The 26435-nt window shown below is 39.4% G+C and overlaps 1 protein-coding gene across 3 annotated transcripts in view; it reads right to left on the minus strand.

The window, feature by feature from the left end:
- LOC126181449 (cyclin-G-associated kinase) overlaps positions 1–26435 on the minus strand; it is a 245441-nt gene that overhangs the window by 9062 nt on the left and 209944 nt on the right. For all 3 annotated transcript variants that reach the window (XM_049924773.1, XM_049924774.1, XM_049924772.1), the window contains exons 22-23: positions 17009–17166; positions 16511–16684 (exon numbers count right to left, since the gene is read on the minus strand). In XM_049924773.1, the coding sequence (XP_049780730.1) occupies positions 16511–16684; positions 17009–17166 (332 nt within the window). The remainder of the gene's footprint in view (positions 1–16510; positions 16685–17008; positions 17167–26435) is intronic.

Below are 26435 nucleotides of genomic sequence, written 5' to 3' on the forward strand. Positions count from 1 at the left end.
ACTGGTGAGAATCCTGCTTTCTGTTATGTGTGTCTATGAGGCTCATACCTATCCACAACAAGTGAGTGGTTTCCTTTCCTTTATTTTTACGCATTATGACATTTCTCTCGTAACTCCTCCCGATACCAGTGAAATAATCATGATATAATAAAGATATCAAATATAGGAGAAAAAAACCAATGACTCAAATACATGATCAAAGCCATATGGAGACAAAGGAGGACAGAATACAGAAATTAACATTTGTGAAAACAGAACGAGAGGAATTCCACATCACCTCCCTGGTTATTAACAAAAATAGATTACATCAATAGTGTATCAGCATGGCCTGTAGAGGATCTTTCATGAGGAAGCTATATTGAGAAATTTTGGTTAAATATTTTAGACCTGTTTCCAGTCTCTTAACACCTTGCTGTTTTTCTTTTCCCTCTTGGAGAGCAACAATATAAATAATTCAACAAATTCTACTTTTTGTTAATGCACATTTTGTAAACTTTCCTATTTGCCTATTCTGTTACAAAACAATATTTTAAATTAAGATCTAAGAACTGCGTTGGTCACAGAACAATATGACTGCAACCAACTGAACTGGAAGACTTAAACAGTGTCCTGTCATGACTGAAATAGGTTAATTACTTGTCATTATCAGAATAGAAGTTTCATAACCTTTATACTACAATACAGAATTTTTCTGATTACAAATCATGTGCTAGACTGTGTTGAACTACTGCAGGCAGTGCACCACCATCTGAGGAACAAGCTCAACCTTCGAGACAATGCACAAGGCATGTGTTGCCCTTGAAAATCACAAAAGCTGAGAACAAGTTTGCAGTGTAACTGGGCTTTTCTTGTTATTTTATTGTTGCCTTTTGTTTTTATTCACAATACCCTGCATATTAATACTGTAACCTTTTGTGAGCACACAAATGTATTTGTAACCTTCAGCTGTGGTACAGAAGTCCTGTTACTCACAGCAAATGTGCGATACGGAAACAGATTTGTAAGTCATTGTACATTACGACTCAACACCTCGATCCACATTGTTTTTACTACCTGACTAGGTTGCCAAACACAGAAAGATAAATATGTGCATATAGAACAGCATGTGTTTACTGCAGATATAAAAACAAAGTATTTGTCAAATTGGGAATGTTAGAACTGGGGTAAATATCGTGTATTGTTCGAGCATCGAGAGCTCTGTAATCACCACATAGTTGAACAGATTCTGGTTCCAGAAAGTTAAGTGATTTAGACAGGAATATAATTTAGTTTAACACCGAAAACAAATTAAATACGTGCATTAGTGTATCGTTTAGTCTTGCTGTTAAAGGTTTCACTTTTCTTTGCGTATTTTTTTAGAAAACATGAAAAGATCGTAATTTCGCAAAGTCGCGTTTAGGCTTAAAATTTGTAAACGTGTTTGTTTCTTGTTTCACGGTAATTTGACTAGTTTCTCGGTAACAAATAAGTAAACTACCATAAATAGCGTATAAGTTCATTGTTTTAATACAGATTTTGTTTATAGGCCTAATTCTCGTAACATTTTTGGAGAATCAAACTTAAAGTATCTCATTTAATTGTCCTTTTTTTCATTCCATCGAGTGAAATATATAATAAATAGCGTATACCTTCATTGTTTTAATACAGATCTCAGAAAAACAGCAGAATTTTAAATCAGAAACTTGCTTATATACATTTGTGAATAGGCTTAATTCTTGTAACGTCTTTTTTGATTTTCGGTAATTTAATTGATTTATACTAGCTAAAGTATCATTTTTGCCATGAGTGAGAAGTGCCCAACTTGCCGTAGAATTGTTAGTTCCGGGGTTTGGTGTGATGGATGCAGTAGTTTTTTTCATTGGGGGGACTGCAGTGGCGTGGGTGTCGGGAAAGTGGATCAGGCTCATCAGAGGTTATGTAGGATTTGCAGCAGAGATAGGAAGATAGTGGAACAGGAGGGGAAAATTGCTGCCCTTCAGGCTGAGCTACATCAGGCTAGGGAAGATCTGGACAGATTAAGGAGGGAGAAGGGCAAAGAGAGGTGGGAAGTGGCAACAGGTAACAGAAGGAACAGGCCTAGAACTAAGTCTGACAGTTTTGTGGTGAATGTCAAAAATAAGTTTGACCTGTTGCTTCAGTTAGAAACTGATGAGCCTCAAGCAGAGGTAGGTGTTGACAGGACACAACAAACTTTCAATAGGAAATTGAAAAAGAATGTAGGAAAGTCATCGAAAAGGAAGAAAGTTTTGTTGTTAGGCAGTTCTCATGCCAGAGGTGTAGGCCAACTTCTGCAGGAGGAATTAGGACCAGAATACCAGGTCACAATTTTTTTCAAACCAAGTGCTAGTCTGGATCAGATGACAAAGGATTTAGGTTCACTCTGTAAAGGATTTATCAGGGAAGACACCGTGGTTATTGTGGGAGGGCCAGGGAACAGTATCAACAGAGATCCTGGGTACAGTATAGAGTGTGACCTGGTAAAGATTGCATCGGCATCGAGACACACCAGTGTTGAATTTGTATCTGTCCTGAGAAGCCATGACCGGCCTCATTTGAACTCTTCTGTTGGGAGAGTTAATTTGGAGTTGGAACGGCTGCTTGGGTCAGGTGCGGGGGCTCATATCGGTGTGGTTCGGTGTTGGAGCAGCACCTTTTTTAGGATAGGTAAGACAGAAAGATGTCAAGTTCTACGAGAGGTCAGGATTGAAACAAATCATCAGTTTAGGAAAGAAATTAAACCGCAATTCTAGCATATTGGATCACCAATCACAGCTGTCAGTTATAAATTTTCACCAATCACCAGAAATTTTATCTCCACGAAGTTGTAACTCAGTCCTAGGTAATTGCATTGATGAATTAAAGTCACCCAACCCAGTTGACATAATCTGCCTCTCTGAACACCATGCGACCACTGGTACAGGAACTAGGCCTAAGCACAATGAGAAACTCAGACAGGAGAGTACTGCAAATGTTAGAAAAAGGCAAGGTTCTCATAAAAGTATAATTAAAAATAATGTAAGTATATTTCATCAAAATATTGGGAGTTTAAAGAATAAAATAGATGAGCTTCGGGTTTGTTTAGAAGATTTAGAAGCTGAGGATGAAATAGATATACTATGCCTGTCTGAGCATCACATTGTTACTGATATGGATAAAGTAAATGTAAGCTCTCTGCACATGTAATTTGAGAAAATATGGGGAAAGGAGGAGTTGCCATATATGTCAAAAGTTATCATTGTGCAAAAAGTATAGAAACAAAAAAGTTGTGTGTAGAGAAACATATAGAAGCACGTGCCTGTGAGCTTAAATTAAATAAGGGCACATCTATAATTTTAACTGTATATAGGTCCCCATCGGGAAATTTTCATCTATTTCTGAAAAAATTTGGACTCCTTGTTGTGTTATCTGTCAGACAGGGGGAACATCGCTCTTGTCACATTGGAAGATGACAGTGTCCACATCATATTCATCATGAAAATATAGAAGAATGGGCAACAATGAGTCACACAGAATGTTGAAATAACCTAAATGAGTGGGCCCACATCATGATCCACAGAGCTCTCATTAACCATCACAGAACTATCTCCAGTCTCACCTACATCATCTAACACAGAGTTAAATTCCTAGCTGGGCCTTTTATTTTCAGAAAAGAGGGAAAATTTCAGTATTTTAAACATAGCTGCACAACAGCAACGGTTCCACATAATAAAATTATAAACAGCCGACCAGTTGCAATGGATAAAGAAATCTTTACCTAGGTTTCAACAGATTTAAATCTGTCTTCTTCAGAAGGTGGCAAATTTTACATTAGTATGTACTGATGTATCATCATCGTTTTTACAAGCTTGTGAGCTCTGCAACATCCATGTACTAATTTACATTTATATGACAAACCCTATTTTCAGGGCTATATTTTAATTTGGACAAATGGATCTATGCAGATATTTGTAAAAACGACGATGATACATCAGTCCATACTAATGTAAAATTTGCCACCTTCTGAAGAAGACAGATTTAAATCTGTTGAAACCTAGGTAAAGATTTCTTTATCCATTGCAACTGGTCGGCTGTTTATAATTTTATTAGAGGGAAAATTGTGACATGCTGAACCATATTAGGCACCTCCTGTAAGCTGCTCTCTAGACAGTGTTATTTTACTTGCAGAAGACGTGGAGATTTATGTGTTGGTGTCACCAATTGCCTTTAGCAAGGTAGTAGACTCCAAATGTCCATTCCTGCAGTTTTCTTTGTGATTGTTGATTATAATCTGGTTGAGATGGACTTGCATTCATTCACTGATGGTAACAATTCCGGTGAGGTTTGAAAATGATAAGGCCTGATGTTCGTCTCTGATTCCTGTTAGTTAGGTTCCTATTATGGTCACTTTTCTTATGCCGTGTTACACGGCTGATGGTGGTACACCACTCCTTGTACAAATGCTGGACAGTCCATGTTGATACACCAACAAATCTGGCAACTCCATTCACGGTGTGCTCCAAACACAAGGCTCCTTCTGCTATTCTGTCAAGTCTCCATGTTAATTTTACTGCCCTGATACCATACAACCAACTGGCACTTCCATGTATCACTTCACTGCCATGGCAGTCAGCAATAGAGGGTCAAATGACTGCCTGGTGATAGTTCTGCAGCCAGGCACCCATAGGTGGAGCTGACCCACACGCAGCCAGGCTATGGCACATTTGATCATATTACATCGGCTGGGAACCTGTGAGCAAGGCTGGCTGAGTGGGTACTGCTGGTGCAGAATGTTTGCAACAAGGTGCCCAGTGGGTACTCTACTCAACCTGTGCCTACCCACGATTGAGCTAATGGCTGCCTGACGGTGCTTCACTCTATGGGACATCGTTGGAACAGTTTAACGAGTAATACTTGAAAGTGAAAAGTGTGTTCTTGCAAATGAGGTGACTAATATTTTATCTGGTGAGATTACATTTAAATAAAAATGATTAAGGAAACCAGTTTTGGTTTAGTTTAGGAAACCCATTCCTTCTGAATATAATTAAAATAATAAATACAAAACCAATAAAAAATTTAAAAAATGATAGTAAAAAACAGACTTAGGGAGGGGTGGTAGAGGGATTGTATGTCAATGGAGGCTGAGTCCAGAAGGATGATGCAACACAATAATATATACACAGTTCAGGGAAACTAGGGGTGGGATTACGACTATATCCTTTGGATCATGCTGTAGGGCATAGTCAGCAACTAGGTACAGGGTGTCCCAAAGGCAGATAACCCCATGTATGTTCATCCGCACAGTCAGTTTGATAACATACTCCCCCTTTTTCTTTTAACGATCAACAGTTTTCATTTTTAATGTCTTTTTAATTACTCTTCTTATGATTTTTTCCATTGTCACTCCTGCCTCCCTCCCTCTCCCTCCTCTGATTAGTGTCTTTCCCCAACTCCTTTTCTGCATAGTTCTTAGTTGTGCAATTATTCTTTTCCTCTTAATCAATTTTTATTTCCCACTCTGTCCTTATCTCCAGCCTGAAGCACAGTGCTTTTCAGTGAAATATATTTGACATGATCTTTCTCTGATGCCTCTGTACCAGCTATCTCTGTCACAATACCTGATTCCCTCTTATCCTGGAGTCTGACTGACCTGCCCTTCCTTTTTATCTTCTACAGCCTGTCCCTCTGTCTTTTTACCTTTTACATCCTGACCCTCTTTTCTCCACAAGGACGGAACTAATAACTTTGAAAGCTGTAACAGCTTCAGGCACTTTGTGTGTATATAAGCAGCATTAAAATTCCACCTCTTGAAGGTAAAAACTGGGGAGCAAGTTGATAAATGAAGTGAGACTTTTGGTAGGAACGTATGTGTTCCATAATGTTCAAATTTGCTTCTACTTTATTATATCATCCCTATATTTGCTGGCCTTCATTGTAGACTATGTGGCCTTTTTCATTTCTCATTGAGTCTCTTCTCTTCAATTGATCTGATAAGTATTGTATCTTACAACTTGTTAGCAATTACGTAGAAAAACCAGTTTACAGTCTCAGATCTACTATTGAACAAGTGTGAACTGACACACATTCCTGAATTAGCAATCCTTACAAAAATAGTGAAGGGAGGCAAAAATTTAATAGTCATGGGTGACTGGAATTCTATAGTAGAAAAAGGAAGAGAAGGAAACGTAGTAGGTGAATATGGAATGGGAATAAGGAATGAAAGAGGAAGCCATCTGGTAGAATTTTGCACAGAGCATAACTTAATCACAGCTAACACTTGGTTCAAGAATCATGAAAGAAGGCTGTCTACGTGGAAGAAGCTTGGAGATACTGGAAGGTTTCAGATAGATTATATAATTGTAAGACAGAGATTTAGGAACCAGGTTTTAAACTGTAAGACATTTCCAGGGGCAGATGTTGTCTCCGACCACAATCTATTGGTTATGAACTGTAGATTAAAACTGAAGAAACTGCAAAAAGGTGTGAATTTAAAGAGATGGAACCTGGATAAACTGACAGAACCAGAGGTTGTAGAAGTTTCAGGGAGAGCATAAGGGAACAATTGACAGGAATGGGGGAAAGAAATACAGTAGAAGAAGAATGGGTAGCTTTGAGAGATGAAATAGTGAAGGCAGCAGAGGATCAAGTAGGTAAAAAGACAAGGGCTAATAGAAATCCTTGAGTAACAGAAGAGATATTGAATTTAATTAATGAAAGGAGAAAATACGAAAATGCAGTAAATGAAGCAGGCAAAAAGGAATATAAACGTCTCAGAAATGAGATCGACAGGAAGTGCAAAATAGCTAAGCAGGGATGGCTAGAGGACAAATTTAAGGAAGCAGAGAGGGGTGAGCTAGATAATGCCTACAGGAAAATTAAAGAGACCTTTGGAGAATGAATATCAAGAGCTCAAATGGAAATCCAGTTCTAAGCACAAAAGGGAAAGCAGAAATGTGGAAGGAGTACATAGAGGGTCTATACATGGGCAATGTTCTTGAGGATAATATTATGCAAATGGAAGAGGATGTAGATGAAGATGAAATGTGAGATATGATACTGTGTGAAGAGTTTGACAGAGCACTGAAAGACCTAAGTTGAAACAAGGCCCCTGGACTAGACAACATTCTATTAGAACTACTGATAGCCTTGGGAGAGCCAGCCCTGACAAAACTCTACCACCTGGTGAGCAAGATGTATGAGACAGGCGAAATACCCTCAGACTTCAAGAAGAATATAATAACTCCAATACCAAAGAAAGCAGGTGTTGACAGATGTGAAAATTACCGAACTATCAGTTTAATAAAGCCACGGCTGCAAAATACTAACATGAATTCTTTACAGACGAATGGAAAAAACTGGTAGAAGCCGACCTCGGGGTAGATCAGTTTGGATTCTGTAGAAATGTTGGAACACGTGAGGCAATACTGACCCTAGTACTTATCTTAGAAAATAGATTAAGGAAAGGCAAACCTACGTTCCTAGCATTTGTAGACATAGAGAAAGCTTTTGACAATGTTGACTGGAATACTCTCTTTCAAATTCTGAAGGTGGCAGGAGTAAAATACAGGGAGAAAAAGGCTATTTACAATTTGTACAGAAACCAGATGGCAGTTATAAGAGTCGAGGGGCATGAAAGGGAAGCAGTGGTTGGAAAGGGAATGAGACAGGGTTGTAGCCTATCCCCAATGTTATTCAATCTGTATATTGAGCAAGCAGTAAAGGAAACAAAAACAAAGTTCGGAGTAGGTATTAAAACCCATGGAGAAGAAATAAAAACTTTAAGGTTCGTCGATGACATTGTAATTCTGTCAGAGACAGCAAAGGACCTGGAAAAGCAGTTGAACGGAATGGACAGTGTCTTGAAAGGAGGGTATAAGATGAACATCAGCAAAAGCAAAATGAGGATAATGGAATGTAGTCGAATTAAGTCGGGTGATGCTGAGGGAATTGGATTAGAAAATGAGACACTTAAAAAAAGTAGTAAAGGAGTTTTGCTATTTGGGGAGCAAAATAACTGATGATGGTCGAAGTAGAGAGGATATAAAATCTAGACTGGTAATGGCAAGGAAAGTTTCTGAAGAAGAGAAATTTGTTAACATTGAGTACAGATATAAGTGTCAGGAAATCGTTTCTGAAAGTATTTGTATGGAGTGTAGCCATGTATGGAAGTGAAACATGGATGATAGTTTGGACAAGAAGAGAATAGAAGCTTTTGAAATGTAGTTCTACATAATAATGCTGAAGACTAGATGGGTAGATCACATAACTAATGAGGAGGTATTGAATAGAATTGGGGAGAAGAGAAATTTGTGGTACAACTTGACAAGAAGAAGGGACCGGTTGGTAGGGCATGTTCTGAGGCATGAAGGGATCACAAATTTAGTATTGGAGGGCAGCGTGGAGGGTAAAAATCTTAGAGGGAGACCAAGAGACGAATACACTAAACAGATTCAGAAGGATGTAGGTTGCAGTAGTTACTGAGAGATTAGAAGCTTGCGCAGGATAGAGTAGCATGAAGAGCTGCATCAAACCAGTCTCTGGACTGAAGACCACAACAACAACAAAATTATGAAAAGGATAGTTGCTACTCACCATACAGAGGAGCTGCTGAGTCGCAGACAAGCACAAGAAAAAGACTGGCCCAAAATGAGCTATCAGCCAACAGGATCTTTGTCGAAAACAAACACACACACACACACACACACACACACACACACACACACACAAAAATTATTGCGCACAACTCACATGCCCATGACCATCGTCACTGGCAGCTGAAGCCAAGTCTTGCAATACTTGTACAATTATATTAGAAGTACACTGCTCAGTTTGAGTGCTCTTATTTTTATGATAGGCCTATTTCAACTGAATTGGTACATAATTCCTAATTTTATAGGTAATTATTAAATAGCTAGCATTATTGTACATGGTTTTGACATCTAGGCAGTATCGGTGGTTCTGTTATTGTCTTATTTGTTTGTTGAATACATTCCTTTGGTATCATTTGAGTAATTATGGTTGGTTATCACTTTATCTGACTCATTACTTTATGTGGTTGTCAGATTATATTCTGTACAGCAGTATTTTCGTGACAGCTTATTTGACAGTTAATCCAGCAATGTTGTATGGTTACAGGCAGTTCTATTTATCATTGCTAATGTGTAGGCATTGATCTTTGCTGCTGTTATAATTTTTCTTTTTCTGTGTTTTACCTAAAACAAATGTCACCAAAGAACCCGATACTGAAGCCAATAGCAAATTTGTCAACAAGTGGTCATGAAAGCCTTAACAATTTTGTTTTATTAACTCAGAAATATAGTTATACACAGTACGTATACTCAAAAATAGTCACAAAAACTGTAGGCACATTTATCCTGTTGCGACACTAGTCGGTCGATTCCATCCTTGAACAAGCTAGTAGGCTGCTTTCAGATCCAGGCCTGGATCAGTCACACACTTCGTCGTCCACTGCAAATCGATGTGTGCGAATAGCTTGTTTTAGAGGTCCAAACACATGGAAGTCACATGGTGAAAGGTCAGGACTGTACGTTGGATGTTGCATTTCCAGTGTGATGACACAATGAGCCCGTCTAGGACAAGCATCATCTTCCAGCAACTCGCAACCCTCAAAGAATCATTTGCGCCATTCCACAACACTTGTGTACGCGTCAGTGTTCTATAAATACATGGTGCTACCATACCCGCAGTTACGTAGAGCCACCTTAGTGTAAGGCAAAGGTAGATGCACTGACCAGGTTTCATTTGAATGAATCTTATATAATAAAATGAATTTTTTCTATAATTTTACATATGTTTAACTATTTTCTTAGTTATTACTTATTCGACTTATTATTTGTTTGTTGTGTGTCTAAATGATATTGCCGATACTGACATGTAAGCCATTTTCATTTTTGTAGATGAATTTTGGTATAGGCTGTGTTCAGTTCTATTTATTCATTTGTATTACGTTTTAGGTGGAATTAAACATTTCTTTCTTGTTATTTTTGTGCTATATGTTCCTTTTAATTTTCGTAGGTGCATCTCTATCCGCTTGTTGCCAGTTTTTCAGAAATGCTGGAATCTCTCTTGTTGTGAATTTAGCCATAATGTAATATCTGGTTGTCTCGCATTATTTGTTTTTATGTATCTATTCATTGTCCTAGTACAATCAAACAATGGAAAATCTAGGATGGAATGTAACAATATTATGAAAAGCAAAGTTGCTACTCACCGTATAATGGAGACGCCGAGTCGCAGATAGGCATAGCAAAAAGACTGTCACAAATAACGCTTTTGGCTATTAAGGCCTTCGTCAACAATAGCTGTACACACACACACACACACACACACACACACACACACACACACACACACACACACACACCCCTGCAGTCTCAGGCAACTGAAACCACACTGCAAGCAACAGCACCAGTGCATGATAGGAGTGGTGACTGGGTGAGGGTAAGGAGGAGGCTGGGGCAGGGAGGGGGAGGATAGTAGGGTGGGGGTGGTGGACAGTGAAGTGCTACAGGTTAGACGGAGAGCAGGGGATAGATGGGGGGGTGAGGGGGAGTGGCGGAAAAGGAGAGAAGTAAAAACACTGAGTGTGATGGTGGAATGATGGCTGTGTAGTGCTTGCTGGAATGGGAACAGGGAAGGGGGCTGGGTGGGTGAGGACAGTGACTAACAAAGGTTGAGGTCAGGATGGTTACGGCAACATAGGATGTATTGCAGGGAAAGTCCCCGCCTGTGCAGCTCAGAAAAGCTGGTGTTGGTGGGAAGGGTCTGTATGGCACAGGCAGTGAAGCCGTCATTAAAATGAAGGATGTCATATTTGGCAGTGTGTTCAGGAACAGGGTGGTCCACTTGTTTCTTGCCACAGTTTGTTGGTGGCCATTCATGCGGACAGACAACTTGTTTGTTCTCATGGCCATATAGAATGCAGCACAGTGGTTGCAGCTTAGCTTTTAGATCACATGACTGATTTCACAGGTCGCCCTGCCTTTGATGGGATTGGTGATGTTTGTGACTGGACTGGATTAGGTGGTGGTGGGTATGAGCCATGAGGTAAGGGGAGCAGGGGTTGTGTAAGGATGGACAAGTATATTGTTTAGGTTCAATGGAGGGCAAGAGTATCACTGTGAGCAGGAAATTTCTTATTTCAGGGCACAACGAAAGGTGGGAAACCCTGGCGGAGAATGTAATTTGGTTGCTCCAGTCCTGTATGGTACTACGTTACGAGGGGAATGCTCCCCTATAGCCGGACAGTGGGAGACTGGAAAGATAGGGCACGGGAAATTTGTTTTTCTACAAGGTTTGGGAGAATAATTACAGTCTGTGAAGGCTTCAGTGAGACCTTCCGTATATTTTGAGGGGGACTGCTTGTCACTGCAGATGCAACGACCTAGGGGACTACTGTACAGAAGGGATTTCTTTGTATGGAATGGATGGCAGCTGTCGAAGTGGAGGTATTACTGGTGGTTAGTAGGTTTGATATGGACAGAGGTACTGATGTAGCCATCTTTGAGGTAGAGGTCAACATCTAGGAAGGTGGCCTGTTGGATTGAGTAGGACCAGGTGAAGCAAATGGGGGAGAAGTTGTTGACGTTCTGGAGGAATATGGTTAGGCTGTCCTCACCCTCGATCCAGATCACAGAGGTGTCATCAATGAATCTGAACCAGGTGAGGGGTTTAAGGAGGATTCCTCTAGATTGCCCATGAATAGGTTGGCATAGGATGGTGCCATGCAGGTGCCCATAGCCATACCCTGAATTTGTCTGTAGATAATGCTTTCAAAGGAGAAGTAATTATGAGTGAGGATATAGTTGGTCATGGTGACTAGGAAGGAGGTGGCTGGTTTGGAATCCGTTGGGCGGTGGGAAAGAAAGTGTTCAATAGTGGCAAGGCCATGGGCATCAGGAATGTTAGTGTAAAGGGAGGTGGCATCAATAGTGATTCAGGGCACCAAGTGGTAAAGGGACAGGAATTGTGGAGAGCAGTGGAGGAAATGGTTGGTATTTGGAACCTACCCTCCAAAATTTCCTCCACCGACTCTCCACAAATAATGTCCCTTTACCACATGGCATGGCACCATCCTATGCCAACCTATTCATGGGCCATCTAGAGGAATCCTTCCTAAACACACAGAATCCTAAACCCCTCACTTGTTTCAGATTAACTGATGACATCTTTCCTATCTGGATTGAGGGGGAGGACACCTATCCACATTCCTCAAGAACCTTTGCTACACCTGGTCCAACTCAACCCTGCAGGCCACCTTCCTAGATGTCGACTCCACCTCAAATATGGCTACATCAGTACCTCTGTCCATGTTAAACTACTAACCACCAGCAATACCTCCAGTTCGACAGTTGCCATTCATTCTATACCAAGAAGTTCCTTCTGTATAGCCTAGCCACCAGTGGTCGTCACATCTGCAGTGACGAGAGTCCCTCTCAAAATACATCGAAGGTCTCACTGAAGCCTTCACAGACTGTAATTATCCTCCTTCACAGACTGTAATTATCCTCCCAACTTTGTACAAAAACAAATCTCCCATGCCTTATCTTTCCAGTCTCCCACCATCTTCCAAAGACCCACCATCCGGTCACAGAGGAGCATTCCCAGTACCATCCGGGACTGGAGCAACTGAATTACATTCTCTGCCAGGGTTTTGACTACCTTTCGTCATGCCCTGAAATAAGAAATGCCCTGCTCACTATCCTTCCCACCCCTCCCACAGTGGTATTCCGTCCTCCACCTAACCTACACAAAATACTCTTAAATCCTTACACAACCCCTGACCTCATGGCTCATATCCCTGTAATAGACCTAGACGCAAGACCTGTCCCATACATCCTCCCACAAACAACTACTACAGTCCAGTCACGAACATCACCTATCTCATCAAAGGCAGAGCTATCTATGAAACCAGTCATGTGATCTACAAGCTAAGCTGCAACCACTGTGCTGCATTCTATGTGGGCATGAGAACCAACAAGCTGTCTGTCCACATGAGTGGCCACCAACAAACTGTGGCCAAGAAACAAGTGGACCACCCTGTTGCTGAACACACTGCCAAACATGACATCCTTCATTTCAATGACTCCTTCACAGCCTGTGCCACATGGATCCTAACCACCAACACCAGCTTTTCTGTTTTGCACAGGTGGGAACTCTCCCTGCAATACATGCCACGTACCCGTAACCCTCCTGGCCTCAACCTTCGTTAGTCACTGTCCTCACCTATTCAGCCCGTTCCCTGTCCCCATTCCAGTACTACACAGCCATCATTCCACAATCACACTCAGTCTTGTTACTTCTCTCCTTTTCCACTACTTCCGCCCCCTCCCCACTGCCCTCCATATAACCTGCAGCACTTCGCTGTGCGCCACCCACACCATACTATCCCTCCCCCTCCTCACCACTACCCAATTGCCACTCCCATCATGCACGGGTGCAGCTGCTCCTAGAGTGGTTTCAGCTGCCTGAGATTGCAGTTGTAAGTGTCAGTTGCACTTGTGTGTGTGTGTGTGTGTGTGTGTGTGTGTGTGTGTGTGTGTGTGTGTATATATATATATATTGTTAACAAAGGCCTTAATGGCCAAAAGCTTTGTGAAAGTCTTTTTCTTGTGCCTATCTGCAACTCAATATCTTCGGTATATGGTGAATAGCAACATTCCTTTTCGTAATATTGTTACATTGGGCTGGTACATAATTTTAATGAAGTTTCTTTATTTATGGTTTGTGTTCAGGTTGATTTACTCATTTAGTATTTTTTGTGGTTGTGCGTGTGTGTGTGTGTGTGTGTGTGTGTGTGTGTGTGTGTGTGTGTGTGTGTGTGTGTGTAGATTTCCATCTCTTTAGAATGTTAGATAGCGGTCCTGTTGGTGTAGTGTAAAATATGGATATTATCTACTGTGTTTTGTTTGGCCTGCAGGTGGTGGCTAAAAATAGATGAATTTTGTCGCTGTCTTTAAAGAGTAGTGCATTACTTTTGTTAGGCATCTTTCCTAGATATATAGTTTGTATATATGTAAATTTTGGGTATTTCTTGACTGGTAGGCCATTCTTAAACACGTAGAACATGCTATGATTAATAGAATAATAAATGTACCACCGAGATTAAAATCCTGCAAAAGTGGCACAACAAAATGATTGCAATCCACAAACAGTCACTCAACTACTCAGTAAACACGACAAGCCAGAACAATGATATGAAAAGAAATAATGCTATGAATAACAGTAACAACACTCAATAACCATTCAAATTATCATAAAAAATTATAACAATTAAAAAGTGAGGTATGATGAGGTGTTTCTACAAGCTGCATGAAGGTGCTTTATCCACAACTACTAATTTCATGTGTATAGACGCATCTTCAGGTTTATATTCGTTAAATTTCCATAATGTGATTGGACAATTACAAGAATACAAGCTTTTTAGAAGTTATCAATGTTAAAAGCCAAACCACAAGTGGGTTGTCATAATAAAATTGAGTGCACCCAAAATATGCTTGTAAAAATGTACCAAGCATGATTGCTGAATGAGCCAGGCCAGGTAATACCACATAGTATATAAGATCCAGTAGACACCAACTGTATAAAACCAATGAAGTAAAACTTAAAATCTCATATAATGTGAGCACTTTGCTGGAACTCTGTAGTTGCCCATCTACATTATGGAAATATTACCATTATAAACCTGAAGATGCAAGGATCTGAAATCATCATCTTTATACTGCTTTGGGGATTTTGGATACACCTCATCATTCTTCACTTTTTAATTGTTGTAATTATTATGATAATTTGAATGGTTATTGAGTGTTGTTATTGTTAATCATAATATATATGTGAACTGTGGTTGCCCTCCTCATAAAAGAAACAGCAATAAAACCAAAATTTACACATATACCAACTATACATCTAGGAAAGATAACACAATACTAAAAACCACAAATGTAAGATTCACATTCCACACAAGACAGAATCTTAGAGCACAAATTCAATCAGATAAAACAAAATCACAAATAATCTCAAACCCAGAATATATAAAATTCAACGCAAAGACTGTAATACATTTGGCACTGGTCAGATTGGCAGAAACCTCACCACTAGTTATCAAGAACATGTTAGAGGCAGCGACAACAATCCATCTACTTTTTTCCTCCACCTAAAGACTGAGCAGCGACACAGAAAATAATATTGAGCAAGTTATCCAAATTTTACATGTAACACCAAAAGGACCAGATTAAATTATGGCTAAATTCACAAGACAGATTCAAGCAAACAATACTGTAACCGTACAACATTACTCGGTAACCTATCAACAAGCAGATAGAAGGACATACCTATGAAAGTTAAAAAGAATGCATAGCACAAAAATAACAAGAAAGGAATTTTCATTTCCATTTATAATTGAAAACAAAGGACTACACAGAGTCTATACCAAAATTCATCTACAAAAACACATTACAATGACAGTATCCAGCGATGTCATGTAGACAAGCAAATAATAATTATAACAAGTTATAACAAAGAAAATAGGTTTGCCATAATTTGTAAATAATACCAAGAGTTAAAAAATACACACAATTATAAAAAAAAATTATACAGAAATAACACACACAAAAAGAAATATTTTAACAGTAGCGAAGAGCAATACCTATGTAATAGCAATGATAAACAGAATTGCCTGTAACCATACAACATCGCTGGATTAGCTGTCAAATAAGCTGGCATAAAAATACAGATAATAAAGTAGTAAGTCAGATAAGGTGATAACCAATCATTTTTACTCTGATAACACCAAATGAATGTAATTAACAAAAAAATAAGACAGTTGTAGAACCACCGATGTCTCATGGATGTCAAAACCGTCAGACGTATGTAAAAATGTATAACAACAAAATCTGTTTAATAATTACCTATAAAATTAGAATTAATGTACCAAAATTATGTACCATTACTTATAGATAACCTGACGATGGCAATTAATCCGAAATAGGCCTATTCTAAAAATAAAGGCAATCAAACTTGGCAGCATACTTGGAATTATACAATGTTATTAGAAGACACATACTACTCAGTGGGCCCAGAACAATATAAAAAGTTGTCCCGTAAAAAACTCTGCAAAAACATACTTAATTTGTTGGCTTCATTTAATTTACACTACACAGAAAGCTCAGACATCTTAAAATGTCACAACCTGAAGCCAAGGAAACCTGAGGACAAAGGTAAACAAAAGATATAAAAATACAAAGGCAGAAAGATAACATGACCCCCAAACATTCAGTAAATTCTGTTTGTTTTTACTTTTTCATGGATTGTAGAGATGAAAACCATGACTTCTTTTTTAAAAAAAATGGAAACATTGCTTGCAAGTTCAGAACACTCCTTGACACTTTCTGAATACAGCTTTAACATTTTTTGATCCAACCTAACAACATGGCAAATTATTTTACAATGAACACTTTTATGCATCTTTCATATGCTATGAACCTGTCTCTATCACTTATTTTGATGAGGAGCTTACCTTGTCAGGATGAACTGCCAGACACGCTCGACGGTAAGCTTTTTTCACATCAGCTGCTGTGACTAACTGATGCATCTCAACTTTATTCCATTTTGTGTCTTCCCATAAGACAGTGTGCATAGAACACAGCAAGGCCCGGATATTGTGTGTTTTACCTTCTGTCCATTCTAAGATCTGGGAAACAATTGTTATTTGTGGTTAAATACAGCCTACCAGTTGAGGAATATGTACCACACAAATTTATTTTGTAATTTATCAAAAAATAATTGTTTACATTAAAAATAAATTTCCACGAATAAAATTTATGATTTCTTCAGCCTTCACAAGCTAATTATTTGAGTACCAGTACTAGCAGCATCTTCAACACACAATGTGACAAATTAAATTAAAAATCGCAGATTTGAAATGCACAAAAAAGTTAAATTTGATATTGTACTTATAACTTTGTATAAAATACGTAACTAATATGGAAAAGAAAAGGAATCACTTCTAAATCACCTTCAATTTATCTGGATCCATGTCTTTAGCAAGTTCTTCCTTCCTCATTTCATTAATTGTCCTTGGTCCAGACTCTTTCTTGGATGCAAACTCATAACCCTGACTACCTAAAAGGTCTCCAAATACATCACCAGGCTGCTTTGGTTTCCCTGGTTTCCCTGTAAATAAATGGCATTTATGTTACCAATCAATACATACAGGATACTATAACATTATTTGTTATGGAAAAGGAGAATTTATCTACCATCCACCAAAACTCGAAGTAACTTTAGTTTTAGTTTTTTTTTTTTTTTTTTTTTTTTTTTAATATGTTCCGAAAACTAAAAATTCAAAAATAAAAAAAAAAGTTAATCAGTTCTCTCCAGTTTTCTGTTGCAAATATTGTTTACTCTTCCTTTTTGTAACAAAAGGCAAATTTAAAGACTATGTACAACATCACAAAGTTTTAAAGCCTGTTGTGACCTTATGAACTTGTTAAACAAGTTATTTGTAACTGATCAATATACAACATATAAGGTAATATAATTTTGTCATTAATTACAAAAAACGCATAATGTAATAACTCCAAACATATTTATGCTTAAGTGACCAGCTGGTAATTTCTCCATAACTAATTAATACCTAATCTACACTATATTACTAAAACACTCTGGAACACTAATCTTTTTATTGCACCTCCATGGAATAAAATGTAAAGAGAACAGGGAGGTAAAAGTATTCACATGGAATGGCCTGTATGAATTACAAATCTCTTGTTTACATATTATTTAATTGTAATCAATAAGAATATGAAAGAATATTAACATTTCACAGTACACCGTGAGCTGCATGTAAAAATATTAGACTATTATCAGAATGGTATTCAGGTATAGAACCCATTGTCAGGGGGTTTATGCTCGAATACCGGTCTGACAAATATTTTACACGCAGCTGACGATGTACAGCAAAATGACTTAACAATTACTTACAAGCAGCAGAGCACCAAACATACAAGATTTTCACACACACCTCTCAATTGTACAAGGTTTACAATTAAAGGAAGTTTCATCATGCCCAGAGATGTCAGGATTAGTGAAACTGTAAAGCTAGGTAGATACTAGAGAGTTTTTGACACTCTGACAGCTTTTGTGAGTTGTACGTGTTGTGTAAAGTGCCGAAAGTCAGCTCACCTGCACTGTCTGAGAATGGGGCAAGATCTCAGATAGTCGCGCTCTGTGATTTTACACTCTCGTGATAGACAGCAACCTCCATCTCTCTAGAGTTGCTCACCTTAGTTCTCAGACAATATAAACTACACCAGCATCACCGAGAGAGCTGAGAACACTTGGAGAATGCCGAGTGGCCATATTGCATCCCAGATTTGTGCTGTGTGTTATACCTTGTCGAAATATTTTTCTGAACTCACACACACATTAAATAAAAGTACCCATGAAATTGCATGCCACATTTGTGGTTGCAGCACATTTCTGAGAAAAAAAATCACTTGTTTTACCTCCTAGTAAACTAACAGCACGAGCAGTTAGCCTATTTCGAAAGTTTGAGACTTGCACAATGCTATGCAGCAAATGACATGTAAAAACACTATCGACATATTATATAGAATTAACAAACAAAAATACAAAAAAGAGGCTTGAACCCATTTTGATATGACAAAGGAATGAAATATTAGCACACTATCCACTGCACCACATCAACAGTACAACGAACCACTCTACAAACATGTACTCACATTGTCGGTACAGCTGAGACGACTAATGTGATGGATACACTCTGTGAGTGAATGTCAGTGATGTGTCACAAAAAAGTAACCACAGAAGCTGCCAAGGAGTTTATTCAAGACAAAAATGTGCATTTAATTAGTTTGTACAAGGGAAGGCCTGTGTTATGGGACAGACAGTTATTGGACTATATAAACTGAGATAAGAAGCAAAGCTGAAGAGATAAGAAGCAAAGCTGAAATAGCTACAGTTTTTAACACATCCAGAGAAGAAAGTTATCAGAATATCCAGTGTCCCCCCCCTCGTGAACAATGGATCTTGCCATTGGTGGGGTGGCTTGTGCGCCTCAAGTCACACAGATAGCCATACTGTAGGTTCAACCACACTGGAGGGGTATCTCTTGAGAGGCCAGACAAACTTGTGGTTCCTGAGGAGGAGCAGCAGCCTTTTTCAGTAGTTGCAGTGCCAGCAGTCTGGATGATCGAGCGATCTGGCCTCGTAACATAAACCAAAGTGGCCTAGCTGTGTTGGTACTGTGAACAGGTGAAAGCAAAGGAAACTACAGCCTTAGTTTTTGTCAAGGGCATGCAGCTCAGTTAAATGACTACGGCAATCTCTTCAGTAAAATATTATGGGCGGAGACTACTCAGGAGCATGTCGTCATAACGAGAAACATAACTAGCATTCTGCAGACCAGATCGTGGAATGTTTGTTAGATCACTTAATCATGTTTGAAACTTAGGAAATTTAAAAAGGGAAATGGATGAATAGAAGAGTGAACTAGTGAAGTTCAGTGGCAGGAAGAGCAGGACTTATTGTCAGGTGAATACAGGGTTATAAATACAAAATCGAATAGGGCTAATGCACAAGTTGGTTTAATATTGGATAAAAGGAATATGGGTAAGCTACTACTATGAACAGCATAGTGAATGCATTATTGAAGCCAAGACAGACATAAAAAGCCAACACCCATGACAGTAGTACAAGTTTATATGCCAATTAGCTTCACAGATGATAAAGAGATTGAAGAAATATATGCGGAGATAAAAGAAATTAATCGGATAGTTAAGTAAGATGAAAATTTAATTGTGATGGGGGACTGGAATTCGATGGTAGGAAAAGGAAGAGAAAGAAAAGAGTAGGTGACTATCGACTGGGGGAAAGGAATGAAAGAGGAAGCCACTTTGTAGAATTCTGCTCAGATCATAATTTAACCATTGCAAACATTTGGTTCAAGACTCATGAAAGGAGGTAGTATACAGGGAAGAGACGTGATGACACCAGAAGGTTTCAGATTCAATATATAATGGCAAGACAGATTCTGTAATGGTAAGACAGAGATTTAGGAACCATATCTTAAATTGTAAGACATTTCCAGGAGCACATGTGGACTCTGACCACAATTTATTGATTATGAACTATAGACTGAAGCTGAAGAAATTGTAAAATGGTAGGAAATTAATGACTTGGGACCTGGATAAGTAGAAAGAACCAGAAGTGGCTGAAAGTTTCAGAGGAAGCACTAGGCAATGGACGACTGGGAAAGGAACACAGTAGAAGACGAATGGGAAGCTTTAAGAGATGAAATACTGAAGGCTGCAGAGGATCAAATAGGTAAAAAGACCAGGAATACAGTACTCCTTGGATAACACTGGAGATATTGAATTTAATTGATGAAAAGAGAAAATTTAAAAATGCAACACATGAAGCACGTGAGAGGAAAGAATGGAAAAACTGGTAGAAGCCAACCTTGGGAGAAATGTAGGGAAACACCAAGCGATACTTACCCTAACAACTTACTTTAGAGGTTACATTAAGGAAGGCAAACCTACATTTATAGCATTTGTAGACTCAGAGAAAGCTTTTTACGATGCTGACTAGAATACTCTCTTTCAAATTCTGAGGGTGGCAGGGGTCGAATACAGGGAGCGAAAGGCTATTCACGATTTGTACAGAAACCAGATGACAGTTATAAGAGTCGGGGCACTTGGAAGGGGAGCAGTGGTTGAGAAGGGAGTGAGACAGATGTTATTCAATCTGTACATTTAGCAAGCATTAAAGAGAAACTAAACAAAAATTTGGAGTAGGAATTACAGTACATGGACTGATGACATTGCAATTTTGTCACAGACAGCAAAGGTCTTGGAAGAAAATGGAATGGACAGTGCCTTAAAGAGGAGGATATAAGATGAACCTCAACAAAAGCAAGACAAGGATAATGGAATGTAGGTGAATTAAATCAGGCGATGCTGAAGGAATTAGACTAGGAAATGAGACGCTTAAAGTAGTAAATGAGTTTTACTATTTGGGCAGCAAAATATCTGATGATGGCTGAAGTAGAAACAATTTACAATGTAGAATGGCAAAGCAAGAAAAATGTTTCTGAAGAAGAGAAATTTGTTAACATTGAATATAGATTTAAGTGTTAGGAAGCTTTTTCTTAAGGTATTTGTATGGAGTGTAGTCATTTATGGAAGTGAAACATGGACAATAAACGAATCAGACAAGAAGAGAATAGAAGCTTTCAAAATGTGGTGCCATATAAGAATGCTGAAGATCAAATAGGTAGATCACATAACTAATGAAATGAGAAGGTACTGAATAGAACTGATGAGGGGGGGGGGGGGGGGGGGGGGGGGGGGGGAGTTGTGGCGCAACCTGACTGGAAGAAGGGATCAGTTGATAGTACACATTCTGAGGAATCAGGGGATGAAGAATTTAGTCTTGGATGGAAGTGTGGTGGGTAAAATTCGGAGGAGGAGGAGAGCAAGACATGAATACAGTAAGCAGATTTAGAAGGCTGTAGACTGCTGTAGTTATTTGGTGATGATGAGACTTGTACAGGCATGGAGAGCTGCATCAAACCAGTTTTTTTTTTTATTGAAGGCCACAACAACAATTCAAGGACTTGGGCAAAGTAGTTTTATAATCTACATCGAGGAACATGTTATGCTTGAAAGTAATCATTTTGGAACTTGGAAAATTGTCATTTGGCTTCAAGTAATACAACTGTAGCTATAATTTTACACAACAGGATATTTATTAATTACATTACTGTATTGGGTGTTGAAGAACAGATCTTCAGGAATTTACAAGTGGTTGCTGAAGTCAATACAAGTGAAATGGTTTGAATAAATGTATGCGCGGGAATGTTTCATTTGAACATCTATAGGTACCAATATGAAACTAGTTTAATGTAGTTTTACCATAATTGTTACTTTACCTAAGAATAAACGTAGCTGATGCTAGAGATATTAGTATCACAAGCAGTCTGTCTTTAATGAATTTACACAAAATAGTATATTTCTTCCATCTCCACAGCTGTCATTCTGCAAAATTTCAGTATTATTGTGAGCTTTCCATCATAAACTCTACAATTAGATTCTCCCATGCTCCAAAATTATCCTTCCACCTAATCTGCTTTTATCCAACATGAACACAGTTGTTTGCATTGTTTCTTTGGCACTAAAAGTATTAGATGTGCAGCTGCAGTCCAACACTCTTCCATGTAACCTCTTCCTTCACGAACAGAAACTCTCACACTGCTGTGTCTAAACACTTCCAACATATGCTCTGGCTAGAACCTCAGACACTTACAAAAAGGACTCACAAGGAACTATCAGACAGCAACTATCAGCAAAAATTCACCTTTAGTGTAAACAATTCTGTGGGTATTATCTGAGAGCATCAAACTGTCAGAGCAAAAATCTGTTACAAGTATCCCAGTCCTCCTGCACATGCTTGATCGTAGAAAGGGCATGTAAGCTTTGTGACAGCAGCCATTGTTATGCAGTGCTGGGATAAAATGGCAACACCAATATGGTATTTTGTCAACTGCAATCTTTGCACAGAAGTCAGATTCCCACACACTCAGAAACAAACAATGACAGACATTTACTTCCTATTATGCTGAATGCATATATCCAAATTATGAGAAATAGTATGATCAGACAATGTTTGAGGCAATTTAATGAAAGCCAAGCCAATGTATGTGATGAAGATGTAGTGGCTGACACATAATGTTGATGCCAGAACTGATGGAAAGTGTGTGGCAAGCAATTTTGCAGAACTGGCACAATACTGAGACCTAGTCAGTTTCTCCACATACATCATTCACTGCTGTACGAAAGTGTCAAGAACAGAGTCATACTGAGCTGATCCTCCACCCTTGGCAGAACTCCAAAGCTTTATCTTAAGACAGGATAATGCTGAGGTACAGACAGTAGTGATTCCATGACGTCAGAGACTGGAAGTAGACTTCAGTGATCACAAGCATACAAATGTTTGTGCACTCCCTTGACAACTGCCGTAATAATGGCAACTGCTGCATTGAGAATTGGCTAGTGATCTCCTTAAATATTTCTTACTTGTTGTATTATATATTTTCTTCATCAGACATCAGAATTTACTTTCTGGACAACTGTCATATAATCAACATCCACTATCACTTCTGGTTGTTCCTACAGGTTTACCATCACCAGAACAATATTACATGAACCAATTTTGTTGGAACAGATGCGTAGGCCAGTCTCTGTCTGTGGGACACGAATTTAAATTATTATAAATATGCAATGAATGGAAAGTGGAACTGCAGAACTACTTTCCAGAGCTATAACCAATGTTTCATGTGACATCAAAAAGCAGCTGATGTAAGAAACATTGTCCTTCATACATTGTTTTGTACAATATTTCACATAGTAATTTTTTCATTTCAGAATTTCATATTTTGGATTTGATAATACGTCTGCTTTTTGTGCAAGAGGACAAAGCCATAAACCTGTGCCACGGTAATAATAATAATAATAATAATAATAATAATTGAACAACCATATTTGTTGTGACTCGCCAATCTTTCAAAGTGCCACCCCACAGTTACGCGCGTCCTCTACATGCGGCACTATCAGCAAGCCATGCAACAGCAGCGCCACCTAAGCAGGCAGCCAGTCAGCGGCCGCTAGACTTGGACACAGTTATGATTTGACTGTTAAAGTGCACACGTCTTACTCTGTTTACTTGATCTGTGACTTTCATGTATTGCGTCTTCCTTGGAATATATTTCTTCAACTTGAAGTTATAACAACTGGCGACAAGGATGGGATTTTTATTTCCCATCGTTGACTCACATGTTTCCATGGCTACTTTAGAGCAACTATTGCAAGGCCTCATAGAACAGCAAACGCTTCTCACAAATGCGATTCGTGATTTCGTTGCGGCATCAAATGCAGGGCGTCTCTCGTCGTTCTCTCTACCCCCTTTTCCTCCTTACGATGAGACAGCGGAAGACTGGTCTGATTACAAAAAATGTCTTCGACGGCTCTTCTTGGCGTTTCATGTCGCGGACAAACAAACACGGAAGTCTATGTTCCTTTCATGGATTTCACCTCAAATGTATTGGTTGTTGTCGCAACTGGCTCCTATGAAAGATCCTGCGTCTTTGTCCTTTGCTGAAATGTGCTCACTCACTTCTGTGTATTTTCAAAAGCAAATGCATGTGGTAGCCTCTCGTGTTGCCTTTTATCGTTGTCAAAAACAACCGAATCAATCCTATCGTGCTTGGGCTGCTGAACTTCAAGGCCTCAGTAGAAAGTGTCAATTTGTTACTGAAGTTCACAAAGAGTCCTACACCGATTCCATGGTATGGGATGCTATTATCCGATCGGCGCCCAACAAAGAAGTTAGGCAACGTGCCCTTCTGTTGGCAAATCCGACTCTAGATGAAGTCCAATCCATTGCTCAGCCTTTTGAAATTTCTCGCGCCGCTGGAGCGGAAATAGAGGCCTGGGGCGATGTCAGGGAAATACAACCTCTGTGCGATGTTGACGAAGCATGTGGCGTGTCCCCATCGGCCGACGTGGCCGTAGTATGCTCCCAAGCGCAGCCTCGGCCTAACCATAAACAAACCTCTAAGAAACTGCAGCAAGACCCATGGCAACTTCCTTCATGTCTGTGGTGTTTTACGAAACATTCACAAGAAGATTGTCCACAACGTTGGGACGTGTGTCACAAATGCAAAAAAAAAGGGTCATGTGTCATCCATTTGCAAATCCGACTGCATACATGATGTTCATGAACATGACGCTGATTCTGATTCTGTGTTGTCTGTCAATTGTACTTCTTCCCTTTCAGGGAAGTTACTCCTCACTGTCCAAATACTTGATCGAGATGTTCGCATGCAGGTGGATACTGGTTCTGCTGCCACTATCAACAATTCTCAGACGTATCTTCAGTTGGGTTCTCCAATCCTGTCACCTGTCACTAGGCAATTACGGACTTACAATAAACAGAAGATTTCTCTCTTGGGACAATTTGATGCTGAGGTATCTTACAAATCTGCCGTTTGCACTGTTCCCGCTGTTCCGCACTATCAACCATAGTAATGTGGAGAATCTTTTTGGTTTCGATGCCTTTTGCGTTTTTGGGTTCTCCATAGATGACTCTGTCAATATCGTCTCTGATGCTATTCCTTATGCTCAATTGGATTCCTTGTCAACGACATTTTCGTCCCTTTTTTCTCCTGGGTTAGGCCGTGCAAATGACTTTGAAGCTCATATCACGCTCAAACCCACTGCTCGGCCTAAGTTTTTTTGGGCTTGGCCCATTCCTGTGGCCCTTCATGATCAGGTCAAACGGGAGCTGGATCGTCTCACTGCCTCAGGGGTCTTGCTTCCTGTCACTTCCAGTGAGTGGTCCTCTCCTGTCGTCATCGTTGCTAAGCCAAATGGTGATATTCGTCTCTGTGGCAATTTCAAAGCCACTGTAAATGCTCAATGCCTTATCGACACTTACCCTATGCCTCGACCTGAAGAATTGTTCACTAAACTTGCTGGAGGCCAGTATTTTTCTAAACTTGACCTGTCAGAAGATTATCATCAACTTCCTCTCGATGCTGCTTCCCGGCAGTTTCTGGTCCTTAACATGCCTTTCGGCTTCTATCAATACCAACGATTGCCATTTGGGGTTGACAGCACACCTGCTCTCTTTCACCGATTCTTGGAACAATTATTGCTCACTGTCCCTGGGTGTATAAATTACCAGGACGACATTGTTGTCATTGGCTCCACCACTGACGAACATCTCCAAAATCTCCGCACACTTTTTCATGTCTTACAGACTGCCGGTCTTAAGTGTAATCTTCAGAAATCAAAATTTTTTCAGGCATCTATCATGTACTTGGGGTTTCAACTCTCTGGGGATGGTATTCGTCTGCTTCAGCAAACTGTCACTGCGATCGATGACCTTCCTCGCCCAACATCTGTTAAGGAACTGCAGGTATTCTTGGGGGAAATAGCATACAATCACAAGTTTTTACCGTCTGCTGCTTCAGTGGCTCAGCTGTTGCATCGCCTGTTGCATAAAAACGTGCCTTTTAACTGGTCCGCGTCATGCGATGCGGCTTTCCAGAAATTGAAGACTATGCTGAAACAGGCCCCGTGCCTGGCTACTTATCGACCTGGCCAACATCTTGTTCTTGCCATGGACGCCTCTCAATAGGGGGTTGGCGCAGTCCTTGTGAACCGTTTTTTTGACAGTTCTGAACAACCCCTTGCTTATGCCTCCAAAACGCTCACGGATGCCCAACAAAAGTATTCTCAAATTGAAAAAGAAGCATTAGCCATTATTTATGCTCTTCGTAAGTTTGGTGTTTTTCTCTATGGATCCACATTTCATCTTGTTACGGATCACAAACCACTTGTTTCCTTGTTTCATCC

This window comes from Schistocerca cancellata, chromosome 1 (assembly GCF_023864275.1).
Source record: "Schistocerca cancellata isolate TAMUIC-IGC-003103 chromosome 1, iqSchCanc2.1, whole genome shotgun sequence".
Classification (NCBI taxonomy): domain Eukaryota; kingdom Metazoa; phylum Arthropoda; class Insecta; order Orthoptera; family Acrididae; genus Schistocerca; species Schistocerca cancellata.